The following is a 24006-nucleotide window of genomic DNA, read 5'->3' as shown; positions in this document are numbered from 1 at the left end:
GTTTTGAGGTCAACTTTAGAGCTTTTCTTTTTTTGAAACAATACATGTCGAAGTTAGACCGAAGACTAGAAGGAAAGTTTGTGCAGTGTCGTCTCTGAGATAAAGAGTACGCTTTTTTTTATTTCCTTTTTTGCTTTATTTTTATGTTCCATGCCTAGGGAGGCCTACATTACTTTTATAATTAGAATGTAATATAGTAGATATTGTTTTTAAATTTGTGTGAAATCTAAAATAGGGAAAATCAGTTAGTCCTCAGTGGACCTTTAGACTCTCAGAGGCACAAGCTGATTCAGGCTCTGAGTGCTATAAAGAGCATGGGTCACCCAACCTGGGGTCCTTGGTTCCAGGATTTGGGCCCTGACTTTGCATTTCCGCTTAGGCTGGTTTTTCTTTCATTCCTGAATATGAAACTCAAGTCAAGTTTCTTCACCCAGAGTGTATGTAATATAGGGTTTACTGTGTGCCAGAGACAGTCCTAAATGCCTTATAGATATTTAATTCTTTCAATTCTCACAACAATCCCATGATATAAGTACAGTTATTATCATGCCCATTTTCTACATGGAAACACTGAGGCTAGAGAGATCAAACAACATACAGCTTGGGAATGGGGAAACAGACTTGAATGCAGGTGGTCTGGTTCCAGGGTCTAGACTCTGAGCCACTGTGCTATACTGACTCCCTAAGTGTGTCCATCGTGGAGTTTCCCACCATGTTCAAGCCACATATTCTTATGGATGACATGTTCCTTCTGCCAGTCAGGTCAGACCTGCCTCTCCTGCGGCTGGTCTCCTCTTACGTGAGGTGGGGAAGCTGAGCTTCTCCCTGTAGCTCTGACTGCCACCACTTTAGCTTCTCTTCACTCATTTGGGCTCCTGCACACGCTATTTCTGTCTCCCATAGAGCTCTTCCCCACAGCTCTTCAGATGACTGATTCCTTCTCATCCTTCTTGTCAGTGTCGCCTCCTCAGCAAAATCTTTCCCAACAATCTTCACTAATTAAGTCCCTGTGTCTTTATTTTCTGTCATTGCACTCTGTTTTCCTGTATAACACTTATCACAAATGTCTAATTATATGTTCATGTATCTTGTAGCTCTTTGTGACTACTTACTTATTCATTAGAGCAGTTTTACAGCTTTGTGGTGAAGAGTGTGGAATCCAGAGCCTGACTGCAGGGTTTGAATCCCTCCCTTAGCACTGACCAGGTGTGTAGCCTGGGGAAAATGACTTAACCTCTCTGTATCTTTGTTCCTTCACCTATAAAATAAACTCTCATAGGATTGTGATGAAGACTAAATGAAAGAATATATATTAAGTGCAAGGAATAGGACTTAGAAAGTAGTAAGTGCTTAATAAATGATAAATATTATTGATTTACCTCTCATTCTAGAAGAGAGAGAAGGACAGGGCTCATGTCCATCTCATTTACAACCATATTCTCAGCAGATAGACTTGGAGAGCTGCTGAAGGAGCAAATGACCCAAACTCTTTTGCTCTTCCAACTACTGCAGAGTAGGGACTGACAGATGACTCCAGCCCAGGTCAGGAAAGGGCATAACCCATGCTGGCATGTGAGAAATGGCCAGTGGATCCCTCATGGAGCTGCCAATTTAGGAACTTAATGACCTGAAGCCTCACTGACTTGTGCCTTGGAAAGATGGGAGGGTTTTGTATTTGTGGTTCTCAGACAGAATCAGAGTGCACGTGAAGCTTGTCACATCTGCCACCACAACCAAGGCCATCACAGGAGACTCACTGTGGAGGCACTGGGTTTCTGTCCTTGGTGCTGAAATGACATTGCTTTTCAGAACATAGAGGGTTTCTCCTTAGCCCTGAAGTGTCCTCCATATGCCTGTCTACAGGGTCCTAGAATAGAAGAGCAATTGAAGTTTTAATTTTACAGCTTGATGGAAAATGTTAAGTATCTTGGTGAACCTTTATTCAGTCGTGTCCAACTCTTTGTGACCCCATGGACTGCAGCATGCCAAGCTTCCTTGTCCATCACCAACTTCTGGAGCTTACTCAGGCTCATGCCCATTGAGTTGCTGATGCCATCCAACCATCTCATCCTCTCTCATCCCCTTCTCCTTCCTTCAAGCTTTTGCAGCATCAGGGTCTTTTCCAATGAGTCAGTTCTTTGCATCAGGTGGCCAAATTATTGGAGCTTCAGCTTCAGCATCAGCCCTTCCAATGAATATTCAGGACCGATTTCCTTTAGGATTGACTGGTTGGATCTCCTTGCAGTCCAAGGGACTCTCAAGAGTCTTCTTCAACACCACAGTTCAGAAGCATCAATTCTTTAGCGCTCAACTTTCTTTATAGTCCAACTCTCACATCCATACATGACTAATGGAAAAGCCATAGCCTTGACTAGATGGACCAAGCACTTGCTAAGTGCTGAGCACTACGCTCAGCCCTCTCCATATAAAATATAATCTCATTTAAACTCTGTGAGACAGGTATTATGATGTTCACCGTTTCACATAAGAAGCTGAGGTGCCTCGTGTTCAGGTTACCAAGGTTAATGGCAGATCCAGGGTTTGTACCAAATATTCTGGCTTCAGAGCCCCAAGTCTGGCCCCTGTGTCACATGGGCCCTTCACTACCTGGCTGACTTCATACACTGTGTTTTCGTGCTTTGCTCCATGATTTTGTGTTTAAACTGAAATGCTTAGGTTGTACTTATACTAAAGAGTAATCTGGGTTCAGTGACATATCATTGGACAGGAAAAGAGAAAAAGTATTTTTATAGGCTGTGTGACTTTGGATGACCTTGGCTCATACATCCTCTCTGGGCCTCAGTATGCTGGGGATTTTTATCTATAGAATAGTTATATTAACTAATTGCTGAGATTTCTTCTTGCTCAAACATGCTGTAAGATCTGAGGGGCAGAGTTCTTCCTTTCAGAATTCATTATACGACAAGACAGTTCTGGAATAATTCCACACTTGATGAATATGCCGAGATTGTAGCCAGGGAATTAACTGAATTGAGAGATTTCTTTAGCGTCTGTCTTTTCTGGGGCCATTTTCAAAGGCTACAGATTACTTCCTTAGCTAACTTTTTCTCCCACGGGGGAGATTCAGAACCCTTCGCCACCCTCCATCTGATTAACTCTGATGCTCACTTGGTCCTGTGACGTCCCAGTAGAATCATATTTAGCCATGACTTTGTCCCATATTGTGGCAGTAGAGACAAATCTCAGAAAGACAAACAATTCCTGAGAGCCCAGGAGATAAAATCAAATGCAAACTATCCCAAGTTTGCCCTCAAGTAACCTGTTCTGAAGACAGAAGTTGCTTGTGAGGTCTGCCAAGAAACCTCTTCCAACCAGCAATGAGCCATTTTCTCTTGGTTCACTCATTTCTGGGCACTGTCTTTTTGAGGAAGAGCAAGTTCTCAGATCCTTCATTTGAGTCCTTTTGGAGGAACCCCAGCAACTTGGGATGACGAATGGGCAAGTAGTAAAGCACTTGCATGGGATTCATTCAGACCTGAATTCAAGTCCAGACGTGATAACTGTGTGACTTTGGAGAAATTACTTAACTTTCTGTGATTCAGTTCCTTCGCCTGTCAAATGTGTGTTAGAAAATTTTGATCACTGGTTAACCAACAGCAGCTACGTCCTGATTGCCTGACAAATATGGATGTTACTCTTTCCTTTTTTCATTCACTCAACAAATACTTATTGGGCACACACTGTATGCTAGGCACTGTGCTAGACACTGCTCTAGGCACTAGGGATACCTCAGTGATCAAAAAGAGACAAAAATGGGGAAAGGATGGTTAGGGAGTTTGGGATGGACATGTACACACTGCTTAGTGTTATGTGTCAGATGGGAGGGGAGTTTGGGGGAGAATGGATACATGCATGTGTGTGGCTGAACCTCTTCACTGTTCACCTGAAACTTTACAACATTGTTAATAGGCTGTATCCCCAGAGAAAATAAAAAGTTCAGAAAAAAAGACAAATATTTCTGCCCTCTTGGGGCTTATATCCAGTAGTAGAGAAGGCAAATAGATACCTTGTGCATTGTATTAGAAAGTGAAAAATGCTATGGGGAAAAATAAAACATCAAAGGAGGATTGGGGAGGGGTGTCATGTCTATGAAAAAAGGAACTGATGATTGGGTCAGCCCATTGTTTGGGTTGAGTCTTACTAAACACTTTGCAAGGAATTTTGTAAATATCACCCATCACACTTTTGCAGCTGATTTGGGAGCTTGTCAGAACAGGTGTCATGGGCTCACCCTACAGGTGAGGCAACTGGCATTCAGAGAGGAGTGCAGATACAGCATTGGTAGCAGACCCTCTTCATGTCTGCTCTTCTGTGATATCTCCTGTTGACCCTAGGTTTCCCAGGTAACTAGGTCACCTGGAAACAAAACTAAAGAGGGGACAGCATCACTGGCAATCTTCTGTGTAATGGGCCTATTGCTGCCTATCTTCCCTCCATCCCTCAGGTGGGAGGGCCGTGCACCTTTTCCTGGTGAGCCAGCATTGATGAAAAACTCACCCAGGTGTTCACAAACTTACTTTGGTTTCCAGCCTTTACCTTTTCAAATTACAGTAAATCCACACAGGGGAGTAAAAAGCAAAATCACTGCCTAAACAGCTTGATTCTTTTTGCCTGATAGATTCCCACATTCTGGGCCTCTTCCACCTTCTCTCAATCCAGACCTAAGTTCCTGGTAGCCCCTCTCAACCCAGGAACTTTTCTGAGACCTGGGCAATCTGTGATTTCTATTTACTCATAATTAACTAAAGCATGGTTTTGCAGCTTATCGGTTTTGAAGGCAGTAAGTACAACAGTCAATCTCCCAAACCCCGTAAATATTTTATTTTGGAGATTACTGCATAAATATTGTATTTGGATATTGCAGTCTGGGACATCACATTAAAATTGCAAGATGATGCTGTTATCCAATCTAATGGAACATGAAATTAAAAAGCTGGTCCATGGAAAGAAAAATTCTGCATGTCGTCCCACCTGTATTTCTTCTCTCTCCCTCCCTCAGTTGTCTTGATTACCATGAAAGTTTTGATAAAGTATGTAAAATTTAAAGGTTTAAGCACAGTTAAGTGTACCCACCGGACAGTGTCATCTAATTGGCACCAGCCAGAGTCGAGATAGGATTTTCTTTTCCCTGCCTCAGTGTCTTCCTTCAGTGAATCAGTTGTAGCCAAGTTTGGTGTCAGTAAGTGGCATTGTGAGTGTACTGAAAACCTTTCACCAGGCCGCTCCCCAGAGAGAATGTGGCTTTGCTAAGGATAGTGAGTTTTACACTTGGAAAGAAAATGTTAGGGGAAGGTCAGGACCAGGGACACTGGAAACCTGGGTCTTCTGCTTGGCTTCTGCCCTGTGTGTCTTCAGCAAAGTTCTCAGTCTCCTCTGGGATCCCATGCATCCATCTAGTGCTTGCCCCACACCCTCCTCCTCGGTATAAGAGTGACTTAAGAATGTCACAGCTGGTAAGTCCCTTGTTGTTCAGCGCTAAGTTGTGTCCGACTCTTTGGGATCCTGTGAACTGCAGCACACCAGGCTTCCCTGTCCATCACCAACTCCCGGGGCTTGCTCAAACTCATGTCCATCAAGTCGGTTATGCCATCAAACCATCTCCCCCTCTGTCACCCCCTTCTTCCATTGCCCTCGATCTTTTCCAGCATCAGGGCCTTTTCCAATGAGTCTGCTTCACATCAGGTGGCCAAAGTATTGGAGCTTCAGCATCAGTCCTTCCGATAAATATTCAGGGTTGATTTCCTTTAGGTTTGATTGGTTTGATCTCCTTACTATCCAAGGGACTCTCAAGAGTCTTCTCCAGTGCCATATTTTGAAAGCATTAATTCTTCAGCACTCAGCTTTCGTTATGGTCGAACTCTCTCGTCTGTAGATGACTACTGGAAAAACCATAGTTTGACTGTAGGGACCTTTGTCAGCAAGTGATGTCTCTGCTTTTCAATATGCTATCTAGGTTTGTCATAGCTTTCCTCCCAAGGAGCAAGAGTCAGCAATGATTTTGGAGCTCAAGAAAATAAAATCTGTCATCGTTTCCACTTTTTCCCAATCTGTTTGCCATAAAGTGTTGGGACTAGATACCATGATCTTAGTTTTTTGAACATTGAATTTTAAGCCAGCTTTTTCACTCACTTCTTTCACCTTCAACAAGAAGCCTTTTAGTTCCTCTTCATTTTATGTGATTAGGGTGGTATCATCTGCATAACTGAGGCTGTTCATATTTCTCCCGGCAATCTTGATTCTAGCTTGTGAATCATCCATCCTAAACAGTACCTTAGAGACTACCTAACTCATCATTATTACAACTGGCGGTCTGTGGGCTGGATTCAGCCTAGGGGTATGTCTTATTTACCTGAAATTTTTTTTTAAGGAAGGGCTTTGAAATTCTTTTAGAAAATGCATTTTCTACATCTTTGCTGGTTCTATGTACACTGTTATCTTACACTCAGCCTACCTCACAAACTTACATTATTTGTCTGATCCCTGTAGGCATTTAATTTTACAACCTGGACCTAGCCCAACTTTGTCAGCTTCCCATGGGGGAAATTAGTCAAGGTCATTATTTTCCAAACTCACCCAGCTGGTTACTGGTAGAGTCACCATGTGATGAGATGAAACACACATTTTAGCAGAATTAAGTCTCTTCACCACCAGCATCATTGTAATCACCATTTTTATTACACTAGCATCAAGTTTTCCTAAGAATTAAGTCTATTACACCTTTGTGCTCAGTGAGTGACCAGTGTCTGGGGGCAGGTCCTCTATGAAAGTGCTATGGCTGTGGGTTTATTAGTGAGGTTTTAGGCAGTTCCCTCTAGCGGATTTGTGGGAGGCTCAGTGGGAGAGATTCTTTCTAGAATTGAGCATAGCCAGCAGGGTGGGACCATCTCCAGCTGCTATACTCTGCAGCTGCCTTGCAGTGTTCCAGAACCTGTAAGGTAAGCAGAAAGGAGGAAGCTTGGGTCAGTTCTAGTGAGTGCAACATCTGTCTCGGAGGAGACAGCAAGTCTAATGTGAAGATAGAGGTGAGATCTGTCATGGAGACACAAAAACCTGTAGACACGCAATGGGGGGTGCAGCTGGCCTAGTGGCAAAGTGGCATTAATGTGCCACAGCCATGGCTACCTACCCTATCTGGAGGCTAAGAACATTTGCATCCATCACAGTAGTGATAAAGGTGAAATCGTTAAGGAACATATTAGTCCGGACTTTTTCCATTGCAAATGACAGAATCCTATTCCAAAGTGCCTTAAGCACATTACTGACAAGTCTGGGGGTGAGTCAGGGACAGCACGATCCAGGGTCTCAAGCAAAGCCATTGGAGGTTTGTCTGTGTCTGTCTCCTCTCCCTGTCTTTTCTCTCTTTATTTTCGTGCTACCTCCATGGTCAGACAACCTCTATACACATGGGGACGAGATGGCTGCCTGCAGCCCTCAGCTTACATTCTCCCAGACAAAAATCCCCGAGAAAAGCCTCCCTTCCTAGTTTTTTCAGCAACAATCCAGAACCAGTCTCAGACTCAGCTTGAGTTGTTCTCCCATCCCTGAAGCAGTTATGGCAGCCGAGCAGGTGGTATACTCTGGTTGATCAAGCCGAGTCGTGTCCCCACCCCTGGTGCTGGGGTTGAGGCAAACTAAGTGAACTGAGAGTTGAGGGTGAGTGAACATCCAAAATAAAATCAAGGTGCGGTTCCCACGAACACAAGGAATGGATGCCAGACAGACAGAAGGAAATGAAGTACCAGTGTATGCTTCTACGTGGAGGAACCTTGAAAACATGCTGATAGGTGATAGGTGGAAGAGGCCACACCTGTATGATTCCATCTCTATGAAATATCCAGAATAGGTAGATCCATAGATGGATGGCCAGGATCTAGAGGGAAGGAGAATAGGAAGTAACTGCTGATGAGGATGGGGGTTTCCTTTGACGGTGATTAACTATTTTGAAGCTAGATAAAGATGACGATTGCAGATGAACTAATGCTGTTGAATTGTATGCTTTTAAATGGTTGATTTTATGTTGTATGAGCTGGAAAAGCCACAAGATCCCTGAGTAAGAAAACTTGTAAATTATAAACTCCCAAGGAGACAACCAGCTCCTGAGGGGTAGGGATCATCTTTGTTTCTCCTTGCCTTCCACAAGGACCAGCCCATGCCTGGCACATAACAGGTGTGAAGTTAATGCTAAGTGAAAATGAACTGAGAGTTTTGGCCAGAAGTCTTGGCCCTAGCTCTGTCCACCCTCCCAACAGCTCCATCCACCTTACAAGCTCTTTGACCTTTGATATCTGTGTCTGTAAATTAGGGAATGCCGATTTTGCCTTGCCTGCCTCACGAATCCTGTGTGTGTGTGTCCTAGAGGAGGAGTTATTAATCTGAGGTTCATGGATAGAATTTAGGGGTCTGTAACTTTGAATCAGAAGAAAATGATTTTTTTTTTTTTTTTTACTGTGCTGGGTCTTTGTTGCTCCGTGGGCTTTTCTCTAGTTTCAGTGAGTGGAGGCCACTCTCTAGTTTGCGGCGCACAGGCTTCAGAAGTTGCAGCTCGTGGGCTCAGTGGTTGTGGCTCCCAGGCTCTAGAGCACAAGCTCAAGAGTTGTGGTGCCCAGTCTTCCCAGATCAGGGATTGAACCCATGTCTCCTGTATTGGCAGGCAGATTCTTTACCACTGGACCATCAGGGAAGCCCAGGAAGAAAATGATCTTAATTTTCACTAAACGCTAATTGAAATCCAGCTAAATATAGGATAACAAACCATTATAGTATTTGCAGTTGCTGTTGGAATCATATATTTCCTTTTTTTTTTTTGTCCATTCTTCCTGCCGTGTCCCCAGCAAGTGATTGAACTCGTGACCCTTGCATTGTAAGTTCAGAGTCTTAACCACTGGACTGCCAGAGAAGTCCCAGGAATCACGTATTTTCAAATCATATTATAGTTGATGAATCCATGTCTAAACATCATTTATGCTCATCTCTTCTTCAAAATTACAATAGTGTTTAGACTTACTATAAGATCTTGTTATTAAATGTGTTAAAAAGAAAACACATGTAATTATCATAAATTTAATGTTTTTAAAAATATTTTGCAATCCTCTATATAGTGTGTGAATCAAGAATCATGTGAATTACTATGCCATCACTTTGGTATTTATGGAAATATTTTGTAACCCCATATATTTTTGTTGCCTTTAAAAGCATTATTCTGCAATGGGATAAATTTAGGAGTATAGGATTAACGGATAGTTATAAGTGAAATAGATGATCAACAGATTTACTGTAGAGCACAGGAAACTATATTCAATATCTTTCAGTAGCCTCTAAAGGAAAAGAATCTGAAATATATGTATGTGTGTGTGTATATTTAACTAAATCACTTTGCTGCACGCCTGAAACTAACACTGTATTGTAAATAAATATACTTAGTTTACTGATTAATTTTAAAAAATAAATTGAAAAATTAAAGCATTGTTCTGAGATGAGGGTCTATAGCTGTATTCACCAAATTCCAATGCATCTGTGGCATGAAAAGGTGATTTCAGAAGTTCTCTAAAGTGGAAGCAGATGTAGCAGATGATCGTTGCCATCTAACTGTGCTGGGCAGGCAAGTGTCCTAAGCTCTCTAAGCCTCAGTGTCTTCATCTATAAAATGGGCATAATAATAGTACCTGCCTCATAGGGTTACAGAGGCTAGCCTCACTTGTGAAGATCAAATGAGAAACTACACACAGACCCCCTAGCTCAGCGGTGAGCATGTAGTAGTGCTCAAAAGATGGCTTTACGGCCAAGACCTTCCTGGACAGACAGTAGTTTTGACCATTTCTTTTGGACTCTGGGTTGAGCTCTTTCATGGCTAAGCATGACTTTGTCTTGTCCAGGTTCATCCGGAAACAGGGCCTGGACCGGCTCTTCCTGGAGTGTGACGCCCACATGTGGCGCCTGGGGGACCGGCGGATCCCAGAAGGCATTGCTGTGGATGGGGGCTCAGACTGGTTCCTGCTAAACCGGAAGTTTGTTGAGTATGTGACGTTCTCCACTGACGATCTGGTGACCAAAATGAAGCAATTCTACTCCTATACTCTGCTTCCTGCTGAGGTGAGTATCTGGGGGAAAGTCCCTGAGAAAGGTAGGGGCTGGCTCTAGCCTTTGGAGCAAAGTGGATGCTGAATTTTTGGTGAAGCTACATGGGGATCAGTACATTGTCCCCCAAACATCCAGAGGCAGATGGGGACCTGTGCCAGCTATCAGGGACCTTACTGTCACTGTAGGACCCCTGGTCCCGTCCAGTCTGGATGGAGGTCATTGTATGGAGTAGATGTACAGTGCTGCCACCAGCAATCTATACAGTATCTTTAAAAGTGTAAAGTAAAAAAGGCAGTTCTTCCTCAAGACACTTGGTTCCCATTGGTCATAAAATCATCACAATAGACTAATTTTGTTAGAACAACTTTATTGCCATTTTTTAGAAAATTGCTATTGAAAAAAATACAAAGCGCCCATACCTACAATGTTGATGGTACCCACAGGGTTGTGCAGTGCATAGCAGGCACACTGTATATGCTGGCTTCTTTAGAAACACCCATATCAACTTTTGACAGCCCCTCCACAGTCACCAGTCCTGTAAAAACTTTTCCACACCAAAAATTCCTTTTCTAATTTTAAACAGTGTTCGATCATTCCCAGACAAACAGTAGTTTTGGCCTCATCAGTCACACCAGAAGTTCTGGTGATCGCCAAACCAGGGCTACTGTTGGGTTTGCTCTGCCTCCTGCATTGACAGCCATTGTGGCCAAATACTTAGGACCCAATATTTCTTGTTAGCTTTTGCAACTATTTGAAAAGCTCTCAGAAGTCTGTCACCACTTCTCAGAACTCAGGATGGGAAACTGTCTTAGTTCAGGGTGCCAAAACAAGATACAATAGAATAAAGGTACTTCTTATAGTTTTGGAGGCTAGAAGTCGTAGGTCAAGGTGCCAGTGTGGTGATTTCTCTCTTTTGGTTGCAGACTGCCTGTTGATAGTTCTCACTGTGTTCTCACGTGGCATAAGGGGTGAGGGAAGGACACTAACCCCATTTGTGTGGATCCCACCCTCATTACAATCACTTTCCAAAGGCCCTACCTCCTAACACCATCACATGGGGGTTAGGGTTTCAACCTATAAATTTTGCGGGGATGCAAACATTCAGTCCATTTCAGAAAGTCCTGTGTGTAAGATTGCAGGCTATTCTGAAACAGCCCCAGCCCCATCTGGAAATGGGTAGGGACACAGTGCTACAGTGTTGCTCCTGACAACAGCCAGCAGCCTTCTTATCAGACCTGGGCAGAAAGATTCTAGATTAGTCCCCTGACCTCTAGTTCACTTTCACCCTAATCTCTAACTTCAGAAAACTCCAGTGCTAGCTCTGTTTCTGTTGAACCTGTGACACCTCCCATGAATGGCCCACCATTCCTGGCTGTGCCCCATCTCAGGGCGACTCAGGTTCTGTGTTTCTAGGCCAAACAAGACAATGCATCTCATTTGATGGTTTCCACATCCCTCACCAACATCTGGGGCAGGGCCAAGCTCTGAGTAGAGCTGACTGCTCCTAAGGGATGATGGGCTTGTCATCATTGGGTCAGGTTTTGCTATTCTGTATACATGTTAAGTCATCAGCTTTTAATCCTATTTCAGCAAAAATCACTTTTTCTCTCAATTCCAATAACCTCCTCATCCATTATCTTTTCTGTATCATTACAAAAGGACACAGGACAATTGATAATCGGGTACCTACCCCACTGCTTGATGGAGAATATGTGCATGTTTGGGCTTTTAGACAATTCAAGCTTAAAATGCACGTTCACAAACATGTCATTTAGCATCACAAGAAGATCAGCTGGATGGTGTGGATAAAGCCTCATTTTATCCACTCAGCCATTGAGAAGAGACTGTTTAGGACTTTGTTTGATTTAATCAAGGCGTGCATCCCAATGCTGGCTCTCTCTGTCCCACCCACCCCACCCCTATCCCCCCGCACCCAGGCACTTTACATTCCAATGTCTCTATTAGATCCTCCTCCATCCCAGCATTTCTGCCCTGCCCTTTTCCCAAACCACCTCTAAGGGATGAACGTAGAAGAAATCTGAAGGCTGTGCCATGAGTTTTCAACAGGCAGACACGTATTCCCCAATGCTTCCCCTAGGAAGCAGAGAGCAGGGGAAAGCATGTCACCCTGGTATCTGAGGTTGTTATAAAAGAGTGTCCAAACAGAAGTCAGTGTGTGTGTGTCTTTCTCTCCCCATCTCTCTCTCTTTCAGCAGCTCCAACCATGTCTCTGCTCAGGTCTCTCTTTTCACTCTCAACATTGCCTTTTTCTCAGATTCCTAGGAGAGGTTGGCCAAGAGTCTCAGGAACAGGGGGAAACAATGGTGTCTGGTTCAGCACCACGGACAGCGGGAACCCCCCCCACCCCCCACCCGCACACCCCGCCTGCTTTCCTCCCTGTGTTCTAGTCCCTCCTCCTGTGACTGGGGCAGGAGGGTGTCCAGGAGTGAAATTCCAGGGCTTCAGTCTTTGTTCCAAAATATCTCAGACTGAATCCCTTTGGTTTCAGGTCTAGCTGTTTGCAAAATCAAGAGTCCTTTGGCCCAGGGTTTTCTAGAAAATTGTCCCAATATTTTCCTCTGGTCCTCATGTGTTGACATACCTTGTGCTGTGCTTAGTCACTCTTTGCGACCCTGTGGACTGTAGCCTGCCAGGCCCCTCTGTCCATGGGGATTCTCCAGGCAAGAATACTGGAGTGGGATGCCATGCCCTCCTCCAGGGAATATTCCCAACCCAGGGATCGAACACAGGTCTCCTGCATTGCAGGCAGATTCTTTACCATCTGAGCCACCAGGGAAGCCCAAGAATATTGGAGTAGGTAGCCTATCCCTTCTCCAGTGGATCTTCCCAACCCAGAAATTGAATCAGGTCTCCTGCATTGCAGGTGGATTTTCTACCAGCTGAGCTGCCAGGGAAGCCCTTAAGGGACTTTTTCTCTCTGCTGAACAGACAGAGGATGTACTGGGTCATAAGAGATGTCTTGAAATCAGCTTCTAGGCTGCTGGGAAGAGACATCTTAGAGAAACAGAGCAGTAACTGCTAAGCAGAATGCTTCTCTGGACAAAACTTCCAGGGTGCTCTGGCTAGGCCTGCATGGACTAACTCCATTTGCAGAGAGAACAGCTGAGTCTGCAAGAGAGTCCCTTCACTGTCAGGTGGCCCCCGGGAAGGACCGTCAGCCCAGCCCAGTCGAAGGAGACTGGGCGAGGTCTCAAGCCAGGCGCTTCTCTCCCCCGCAGTCCTTCTTCCACACAGTCCTGGAGAACAGCCCCCACTGCGACACCATGGTGGACAACAACCTGCGCATCACCAACTGGAACCGCAAGCTGGGCTGCAAGTGCCAGTACAAGCACATCGTGGACTGGTGCGGCTGCTCCCCCAACGACTTCAAGCCGCAGGACTTCCACCGCTTCCAGGTGAGCCGCCCACCCAGCCCACCTGCCCGTGCCTTCCAGCCAGCATCTGCAGGTGTCACATCCCACGCACTCCAACCCCAGCTGTTGATGATAATCATAACAACATCCACAATAGCCAACACTTACTGATCACTAACACTATGCAAGGGACCATCTAACCGCTTGGCCCGTATCGACTCATTAACCCCACAACAGCCTCAGAAGATAGACACAGAAGATCGATTATTTTAGCGATAGGGAAACTGAGGTAGAGAGAGATCAAAAACTTTATGCAAGCTCACATAGCCCAGCATATCTGTTTTCAAAGGCTGTTCTTGCATCCATTTCGCTATGCTGCCTTTTGATCAGAATCTCCTGAAATATTTGTTTCAAATACATTTCTGGGTACAAACTTGGTTAGAGAGCAGAGTTTCTCAACCTCAGCACTCTTAACATCATGGCTGGATAATTCTGTGTTAGGGTGGATGGTGTAGGATGTTTAAGCAGCATCCCTGGCCTCCGCCTGCTAGATTCCAGAAACACCCTACCCTCCACTGTGACAACCAGGATGTCGCTGTTTAATGTCCCCATGGGGGTCCAGTAGCCCCTGCAGACGTGACAACCAGGAATGTCTTCAGATATCACCAGATATCCACCGGGGACAAACACATCCCCAGTCGAGAGCTTCTGATCTCCAGTGAGGCTCAGGAATTTTTATTTTTAATGTAGCAGTCTTTGGGAAGTTGTGATGAGCAGCCAGGTTTGTAAACCACTGTGCTCTGTGAACTTAAAGGAGTAACAGGAAGAAAGGTGCTTGCCATCACAGGTATCTCTGCAGGGCCCAGCAGTTCATGCTCTGCGGAGAGGAGAGGCAGAAGGGTGGCCAGTGTTCATCTGCTTCCCATGAGACCTAAAGGTGCCTTGGACCCAGACCTATTCTGGATGGCAACCTCTTTCCATCCCATGAGAGCACGCCTTCTGCTCCCTCCAGGCCAGCACCGTGAATTCTTCATCTTCTCCTCCTCACCATGCCCAGCCTCAGCTGCCCAGAGCACACATTCACAGGCCACTCTGAGGTCACTGGCGCCACCACGTGGGGATGATATGCTGCTCCCCAAACCACTGTTGGAGTGATGGAGGGCGTTGAGGGCGGGGACAACAGTGCCAGGCTGATAACCCAATCCAAAGTGTGCCCACTGTCTCGCTCTGGCACATAACTGAACCATCCATGGGAGGACACAAACTGCCCCCATGGAGCTTCCAGCCTCTTAGCCCGGCTCCTCAGAGTGTGGTCTGTAGAACAGCAGCGTCAGCATCACCAGGGAGCTTGTTAGAGATGCAGAATCTCTGCTGCTCCTGGCCTGCTGAGTCAGAATCTGCATTTTAACAAGATTCCCCAGGCAACAGGGAGGCTGTTCTGATTGAGAAGCACGGGGTTGGGGTCTTCTGTGTCCCAGGCCTGTGTGCAGGCGTTGGCTCCACTGGGTAGAAATCATCTCCATTGTGCAGGTGGGGAAACCAAGGCACAGAGGGGTGACTTACCTGTCCTTGGACACATAGTAGTGGAGTGGTAGGGCGGGAGGTCCCACGCGGGCGTTTCCAGGTCCAGACCTGAGCTTTTTCCACCAGACCCTCCTGCCAACCTGATTCCACGCCTGGTGGAATGCGGAATACACAGTTGGTTTTGTCCCATCATCCATATTCCCTCAAGGTTCCCACCTAACGCCTTTGGCCCGTGTAAGCAGTTGCTGCAATGAGTATTCTTTAGGCCTGTTTTTGGTGGCAGACTGAAAGCTACTCAGGGGCCTCCTCAAACCCATGTTAGTTGAGGTTGGGTGAACGTGGGTGGCATTTTAGCCCCATTGTCTGTACATAAAGGGTCTGCTGAGCAGAAAGGGGTGGCAAGGGGAATATTTGACCTGTTCAAAGGGGGATAAAAGAAACAGAACAATTCCCACTTTTGTAGAGGATCAGCTTTCACCCTCATTGCAAAGGACCTTCATTTAGAGCAAAGAGATAGGGCAATTCTTGAGTGCACTGCCCCTCTTGGGCCACTCCAGGGCAGCAGCATTTGTATTCCAGTCCCAGCGTCCTGGGGACATCGTGGTCCCTGATAAAGATGAGCTAACATAGAGACCGAGTCACATGCTCGTAGCTCTTCAATTCACAGCAAACAAAGATCAAGAATATTTCTCAACGTCTAGCCTTAAGAAACTGCTGCCTGTAAGGAACTCTGAGTTCTTATGAAAAGAACTCCAAGGATGAGAACTATAAATATAGAAACGTGCTTTTTGAGAGCTCCAGGTATGATCAGAGAATCTTGGGAGGAAAAAGGAAGCTGCCCTGACACTGACTCTGGTGCTCTGCCTCCAGAAAGTGAAGATTTAGAAGTCCCTATAGCAGACTTAAAGGCATAGTGATAACAGTCTCATAATAGCTGCTAACACTGCGTGTCAGATTCTATGCTAAGTACCCATATTATTATTGTACCCATTTTAAGGATTGGAAAAACTGAGGCCCTGGATGACTTTCCCAAAGACATATATAGCGAGAAAGACATAGAGTGAGAATTTGAACCCACATGGCCTGACTCTTTTTAATGCCCCTATAAGGGAACTGAGCTAACCCTTCAACTGCAGAGAAAGGGTAGGGGTGGGTGTCCCAGGTGTCTGTGAAGCAGAGAGCAGATGGAATATTCCAAAACATTAACAAGAGTTTTTGTTATTGGGACTTCAGATTCACTTAACTAGCAGTGTGATACTAAGGTGATATAGTCGATAGAATTTGGATTTTAGAGTCATCTGGGTTGAATCTTATGACTGTGTGTTTGTCCATTATCCCTTCCCTTCTCTAAGTTGAGTTTCCTCATCTGGAAAACAGGAATCATAGCACCCACTTTGCAGAGTTATTGGAAGGATTAGAGATAATGACAAAAGACAATGCTCTACATACTGTATATGCTCAGATTTTATTGTCATTATTGTCACTGTTAATGCACTGAAGTGAGAATAATGCTAGACCTAAATGAAGGTCAAAATTTACACAAGATCACAGGCCCCTCAAGGAAGGGTCTGTGGTTTAGTTGTTTCCATAGCCCTAGACCAGAGGTCAGCAAGCTACAGCCCCTGGGCTGATCCAGCCCGCTCCCTGTTTTTGTGAATGACTTGTTTTTGGAGCACGGCCACAAACCCATTAATTTTCCAGTTTGTCTATGGCTGCTTTCACACTCTGACAGCAGAGTTGAGTAGTTGCAAAGCTGGAAATATTTATTATCTGGCATTTTGCTGAAAAGGTTTATTGATTTTGCCCCAGACCATGGTTTAAGACCTGGTAGATAACAAGTGCTCAGTACTTCACTTCTCTAACCCGTGACCCTGGATCTGAATCCTGGCTCTCCCATTACTTTACTATGTGACCTTAGATAAGTCCCTTTCCTTCTTACACATTCAGCCCCTTTGAAAATTTGGTTTACATAAGTAGCCCTCAAACATATAGCATAATCACCTGGGAGCCTTTATTTTTCTATACAGATTCCTAAACCCCATCTTCAGAGATGTTGACTCAGTAGGTCTGGGGAAGGGCTCCAGAATCTGAATATTTTAAAGCTGTTTAGGTGACTGATCTGCAGCCAGCTCAGATGTCATTTGCCTTGTCCTTACACCCTAGTGAGCAAACGAATCACCTTCAAAGCCTGTTAAGAGTACAGATTTCTAAACCTAACTTCCAGGGATTCTGACCAATAAATCCAGGGTGTTTCCTGTGATTCCATAAGTCGTTTCTAATGCCCAGGAGACAGTAGGGAGTGGTAGGGACTGTGGTGAGCCACAAGGCCCATACCGGTCTAAAGGGACAGGCGCTGTTCAGCTTTAACTACGTGTTACGATGCAGGAAGGTAGTCCTACCGTTGCCAGACCATTTCTTTTTCAAGGCAAGCCAAAATATCCATAAACTCTTCCACTTATAAAATGTTGCCAGTTAGTTCAATTTTAAAACATTCTTGCGGACAACTAAAATACTTCTGTAAGCGGTATTTGCCCTAGACCTCCAGCAAAATGATTTCCAAGATCCCTCCCAACTATAACCATCTAAAATGTAATTATTTCACAGATACTTAAATGAAGCTGACTTCCGGGTCCCTCATTGCTTTCAATGCTTTACAAATATTAACTCGTTCAATCCCAAAACCCTTTTGACAGATGAGGAAACTGAGAATAGAGAGGGCAGTAGGTGTCTGAAAGGTGATGTGGATTCAGATGGGCTGGGACCGCAGAGCTCGCCGCCTGCATCCCCGCCTCCCCCTTCCCACTGGCTGACTCTGCTGTCTCTATCCCACGAGCACAGCAGACAGCCCGGCCCACCTTCTTTGCCCGCAAGTTTGAAGCTGTGGTGAATCAGGAGATCATCGGGCAGCTGGACTATTACCTGTATGGGAACTACCCGGCGGGCACCCCGGGCCTCCGCTCCTACTGGGAGAACGTCTACGATGAGCCCGACGGCATCCACAGCCTGAGTGACGTCACGCTGACTTTGTACCACTCCTTCTCCCGCCTGGGCCTCCGCCGCGCCGAGGCGGCGCTGCACGCCCCCGGGGAGAGCAGCTGCAGGTGAGCCGGGAGGGGCGGGGTGACCAGGGGCGAGGGACGGCCCTCCTCTGCGGGGCTGCGGCTCCACCCCATGCTTCTCCCTAAAAATCAGCCACGCGGACGTCCCAGCGTTCAGAGCATTTCCTGTCGAAGCCATCGTCACCCTTTTACCTTCTCAGAATAGCAGATCTAATATTTACCTACTTATTTCCTTTCTGTGGACTCATTCTTTAAAAAAAAAAAAATTTTTTTTTTAATTTATTTGGCTATACCGTGTGTTAGTTGTGGCATGCATTATCTTTCAATTGTGGCATGCGGGATCTGGGCTTCCCTAGTGGCTCAGACAGTAAAAAAATCTGCCTTTAGTGCAGATTCGATCCCTGGATTGGGAATATCCCCTGGAGAAGGGAATGGCTACCCACTCCAGTATTCTTGCCTGGAGAATTCCATGGATAGAGAAACCTGGTGGGGTACAGTACATGGGGTCACAAAGAGTCGGACACGACTGAGTGACTAACACACGCAGGATCTAGTTCCACTAGGGGTCAAGCCGAAGCCCCCTGCATTGGGAGCATGGAATCTTAACCACTGGACCACCAGGGAAGTCCTGTCTTTCTGTGGACTCATTCTTTAGACTAAATATACATATTTTAGAAGAAAGCTTTATGTCACCATATTAGATAGTTCTGTTTGTTTGTTATTTTTTAATTTTTTTTACATTATTGTATTGGTTTTGCCATACATTGACATGAATCTGCCCTGGTTGTTCTGTTTGTTTTAAATGAAAAGTAATCATGAAAATACAGAAGTTTTTTAAATTATTTTTTGTTTTGGAAAATGTCAGATATAGTAAATGGAGAGAAAAATGAAATCCCATCTCCCATCGCCAGCTCTAGTGATTACCGACTCCCAGCCAGTGCAGTTTCATCTCTGCCTTCACCCACCTTCCCTCTCCTCCCATATCAGTTTGATTGAAGCAAATCCCATAAACATTTCATGTGTCTCTGAAAATTGACTCCTTCTTAAAACACGACCATGCTATCTTTGTCAGACCTGAGAACATAACCAGTAACATCGTGGAAGGCAGAACCGTTATTTAAAATGTTCACGTAACCTTTAGAATCATCTCATCTACCACTGGTGGGTATTAGTTGATACTTCAGGAAAGAATGTTCTAGAATATATGGAAAGAAGAGGGAAGGGGGGGAAAGGAGTCAACAGCACCCCCACCTCCCCTGCCTTTCCCTAAGCCTACCAAACCCTTTTAACTGGGGGCTGCTTCTCTTCCTCTTCAGCAATATGCATTGCAGATACTTCATAATTGCAAGGATTATGTGTCCTGTTTCTTTCACTCAGCATTGTAATATTAGCCCCTCCGCTCCCTGCTCCTCTGCAGCTTTCCATAATGATAATGACCCTTTTTAATGCCGCTGGTATTCCATTGAGTAGAAATTCCAGAGTTTGCTTAATCCAGCCCTTTCCTGTTGCCATTGTTCTGATGAATATCCTTTTGCAGAAAGCCTTTTTTGTCGTTCTCCTTTCTGATTATTTCCTGAGGATGGACTCCCAGAATTGCCTCCAATCACTCTCCTTCTCTTTCGTGTTCTGCCTCTGCCTCCTCCTCCCACCTTCCTCTTTAAACAACAAAGGAAAAATTATTAGCATGAGTCTTTCTCCTCTGAGCCTTCTATGTGTCCCTCCTTGCCCTGCTCTTCCTTCCTCTCAAGAACAGAAGGGGGACAGGAAAGGAACTATTTTGTTCTACAAAACTCTGAAAACATGGAAGGTTTTCCTGACTGGGACCCCATGCAGGTCAGCTGGGTTCCTACATGCCTGCAACAATTTTCCCCTCAGCCTTCTCTCTCCTCTCCCTGCAGGTCCTTATTTAGTTTAAAAGAAGACCAGAATGGGTTAGAAACCCATTTGCACTCCACTCTTACTAGCTATTGACCTTGGACAAGTCTTAAACCACCGTGAGCCTCAGTTTCCTCATCTGTAAAATGGGAATAATAATAAGCCTTACAGTATAAGGTGTTGTTAGGTTTAAAGAGGGTAATCCCCTAAAACTACTTTATTAGTCACGTATTATTATTATCATTATCCCCATTTTAACAGTATTTTATATATGAAGTACTTTAATAAATGCTTATGCCGTTGTTGGTATCTTAGTTGCCAGTATTCTTGAGCTGCAGCTGTGTGAGCTACTTGCTCCCTCACTGGTCATGTGAACTGTTTATCAGTTCCTCTGTGTGGTCCTTTGTTGACTGTCCCCACTCAGTCTACCTTTTCCGAGGCTTCCAGGGTCATCTCAGGTGCCATTTCCTCTGTGAAGCTTGCTAAGAGCTTCCCCAGTAGCCCATTGCTAGAAACAGCAGTGCCTCAGGTCAAGGTCATCAGTGAGGTCCTCCCTGCTAGTCCAGGGGCAGAATCCCTGTCCCAGGAGCCACAGTGCATGGTCCCAGGAGATGACACAGTGCCTGGTGCTTGGAAGGCAAATATCGTTTCAAGAGTAGTTTTAATCCCAGGTTTCATAGCATTTGTAAGGTAAATAATCTTAGATGAAATTTTGAAAGACACCTCCAAGTGATTTATGATTGCTGAAATTTTCTTCTGGTATTTGTTTTGGGATTAAGCAAGCCATCAAGTTGCCTCAGGCCTGGAATCCTTTGGCTTCTACTTCATTTTTTATTATAATGGAACCCTTGTGCCTTGCTGTGGCCAAAGCCAATACATTTATTAATACAAGCCTAAAAATAAATCAGGACAAAGGACCCGTATCCCAAAAGGCAAAAGAGAGTAAATTCCTACCCCACAGCTATCTGGGGAAAAAAGTAGAAACTTGATTTCAAGAATCTCATCTTCTCTGGACATTTCATGTAGATTGTGGCTTTCTAGTCCATAGTATACACTTTCATAAAAAATAATGTTTATAGATTTTTTTTCTCATTAGAAGATAACATTTATTCATTGCAGAAAATTTCAAAATGGCAGATGGAGAGAACAAGAAAATAAAAGTTTGCTTGGAGTCCCTTTCAGAGATAAGGATGTCAGGTGCAACCCCACAGACTGTAGCCTACCAGGCTTCTCTGTCCATGGGATTTTCCAGGCAATAGTACTGGAAGTGTTTTATTACGGGTCCTCAAATTCAAATGTGGACTAGGGCCAGGAAGGAAGCATGTGTCCTTAGCTGAGGATGCACTGATACTATGGACTAGGGGCCTGTGGGGTTCTGGTGCTGAATTCCAGCACATCCTTGCCCTGTGGGAAAGTACACTTGGAGCTGCCAGTCACATCTCCTGATTTTTTCAGACAAATTAGAAATCCACATTTTTGTGTGAGCTTCCCAAATTTTTTAATGCCCACCTCGTTTAAATAAGAAATAAAAACACCTTTGGGCCAAACAAATGCACCAGAGGCATGGTTTAGGTTCTGTTGTGTTGCCTCTGGCATCTTCCATTGCATCTAGTTGCAACTCTCCTCTCAGTTTTAATTACTTAATTACCATATACAGTCTAGAGGAGGTACCATTGGACTTTGTGTTCAGTTCTGGTTGCAGGTTCCCTAGATGTATCTTAGAAGCAAAGGGTTCAAGAGAATATCCTTCTAGAGTCTTCACTCAAACCTTAAGTATCTATTGAGCATCTACCGTGTGGCAGGCTCTGTGTTAGGCACTGGGCACTCAGCCATGACCCAGACAGACCAGGCCCCACGCTCAAGGACCTCCCATTCTAGTGTGAAGACAGGCAGTACCCCAGGTCACAGCAACAAGAACAAAAGTCTCTAAAGGTAAATACTCTGCTGAGAGTGAGGGTAAGCTCAAGTAACAGCAGTGAGTTGGTGACTTAAGATTCAGCAGTCAAGGAAGATCTCTCTGAGATGATGACATTTAGCCAACAAGATAAGACAGAGCCCACCATGCAGTCAGTAGAGGAAAAGAACATCCCCAGCAGAGAGAATGTCCAGTGTTCTGCAATCAGATGGTGATGATGGTTGTACAACCATGTGAATACACTAAAAACTGCTGACATGTATACTTTATTAAAGGGGGAATCTTGTTATTTTAGTTATATATCAATAAAAAGTAGCTCATAAGAAATAAAAGAAATGAGCTTAGGGTGTTCACGTCTCAAAAATAAGGTCCACGTGGCTAGAAGGTGGTGAATTGGGACAAAGGGAAACAAAAGGAGGCTGGAGAAAGAGGCAGGCCCTTGTAGACCAGGTAAGGAGTTTGGGTTTTATCCAAGCATAAGCAGAGCCCCTTGTGGTATGTAAGGAAGGGGTGACAGATGTGGCTACTCTGAGAATCCGTTACAGCAGTCAAAAGGGGGAAGATCAGTAAGGCAGCTCCAGCAAAGGTCCAGGTAAGACATGATGGTGGCTTGGACCAGGATGCTGGCCATGCATAGGACAGTAGAGAACAGATTCAGGTGGAAAAACAGGATTTCTTGGAAGAAGGCACATGAGCAATTCTAGGTTAACTCCTGGATTTCTTGACCATCGCTTACTTACCTGACCCCTTAGCAGCATCCCATACAACTGACTGCCCCCTTCTGGAAACAGTTGCTTCTTTTGACTTCCATGGTAATAATTTCTCCTGCTTTTCTTCAACTTTCACTAGTCCACCCACCTTACAGAATGAGCCCTGACAGTAGTGTATTGTTTACCCATTGCAATAATGTCACATAACAAACAAGCCCCAAGTCAGCGTTTTGAAACAATAAGCATTTACCGAGCCTTCAAGCTTGCAGGTGAGCTGAGCAGTGTTCCTGGGCTCTGCTGGCATCTCTCCCACTTTTGTAGCCAGGGGTGGGTCAGGAGGGAGGCTCTGTTGCTCTTGGCTGGGAGTTGTTGGTGGGTCTAGGATGGCTTCGGCTGGGATACCTGGCGTGGCTCAGCTCTGCTCCAAACATCTCATCTTCCCATGCGTTAGCCCACCTGTGCTCTCACAGTGATCACAGAGGAGCAAGAGAGGGGATGGAAAATGTGCAAGGCTACCTGGGATCCTGACTCAGAACTGGAATGAAACCTCAAACTGGAATGATACCTCATCTTCTGCTGGCCAAAACATATTTGAGAAGGGGGAATAGACTCACCTCACTGGTGCAAGGAAATCCACCAAGTCACGTGGGAAAGAGACAGAAGAAGTGACAATTTGGGGACATCAATGCAGGCAACCCCAGGACACTTTCACAGCACCATCTATGCTGTCTCCACAAGGAGACATTTAAGTTTAACTCAAATTTAAAATGCGGTCCCTCAGTTACACCAGCTGTATGTCAAGAGCTCCGTCATCAGCAGTGGTTAGGGTTACTGGGGTGGACGGTGCAATGTAGAACATTCCATCATGGCAGCAAGTTCTGTAGCACAGGGAGGGTTTTCTGTTTCCAAAGTCCAGACCCAAATGGGCCTGCAACGGCCGGGAATGTGCGGTGAGCAGTCTGAAGATGGGGCAGGTTTTTTTTCCTCAGAGCCCCGGAGGCACCTGATAACAAGGCAGTGATTTCAGGAGACGCATAACACAGGAAGGCAGCTTCCCTGTTAGAATCACACATAAAGACTTAAACTCCAGGGCAGGACCAGAGGGAAGGAAGTGAGAGGGACAGTGATTTGTGGAATGCTGGAACCACAGCATCCTGTAAGTGCCCTGCACATTACACAGTGCAGAAGCCGGCAGCTTTTCATTTTACAGCCAGGGAGGACAAAGATCTAGGCTTGTCCATGCTCGTCCTTCCTTCTCTCTCTGCTCTCCTGCCTCCTCTGGGCATCTGTTTAGCTTCCCTTCCCCTTTCAGCCAGAAGTCTTTGTGGATCAAAGACCTGCATCTTAAAACATACTATTTGCCTATGTATGTATTTATCTCAGATTGGCAATACTTCTTAAGCATCATACCCAGTGCATTGGTGAAAAGGACGGTGAGAGTGTAAATCGGA

At 45.1% G+C, this 24006-nt stretch overlaps 1 protein-coding gene across 1 annotated transcript in view; it reads left to right on the top strand.

Moving 5' to 3' along the window:
* The window catches only part of XYLT1 (xylosyltransferase 1), a 355532-nt gene that overhangs the window by 309855 nt on the left and 21671 nt on the right, over positions 1-24006 (top strand). The window contains exons 7-9 of the mRNA XM_055409561.2: positions 9894-10110; positions 13338-13514; positions 17835-18097. Of these exons, the coding sequence (XP_055265536.2) occupies positions 9894-10110; positions 13338-13514; positions 17835-18097 (657 nt within the window). The remainder of the gene's footprint in view (positions 1-9893; positions 10111-13337; positions 13515-17834; positions 18098-24006) is intronic.

This window comes from Moschus berezovskii, chromosome 27 (genome assembly GCF_049115385.1).
Source record: "Moschus berezovskii isolate FMDL1 chromosome 27, NW_MosBer_1.0, whole genome shotgun sequence".
Classification (NCBI taxonomy): domain Eukaryota; kingdom Metazoa; phylum Chordata; class Mammalia; order Artiodactyla; family Moschidae; genus Moschus; species Moschus berezovskii.
This window is presented reverse-complemented; position numbering and strand designations above follow the sequence as displayed.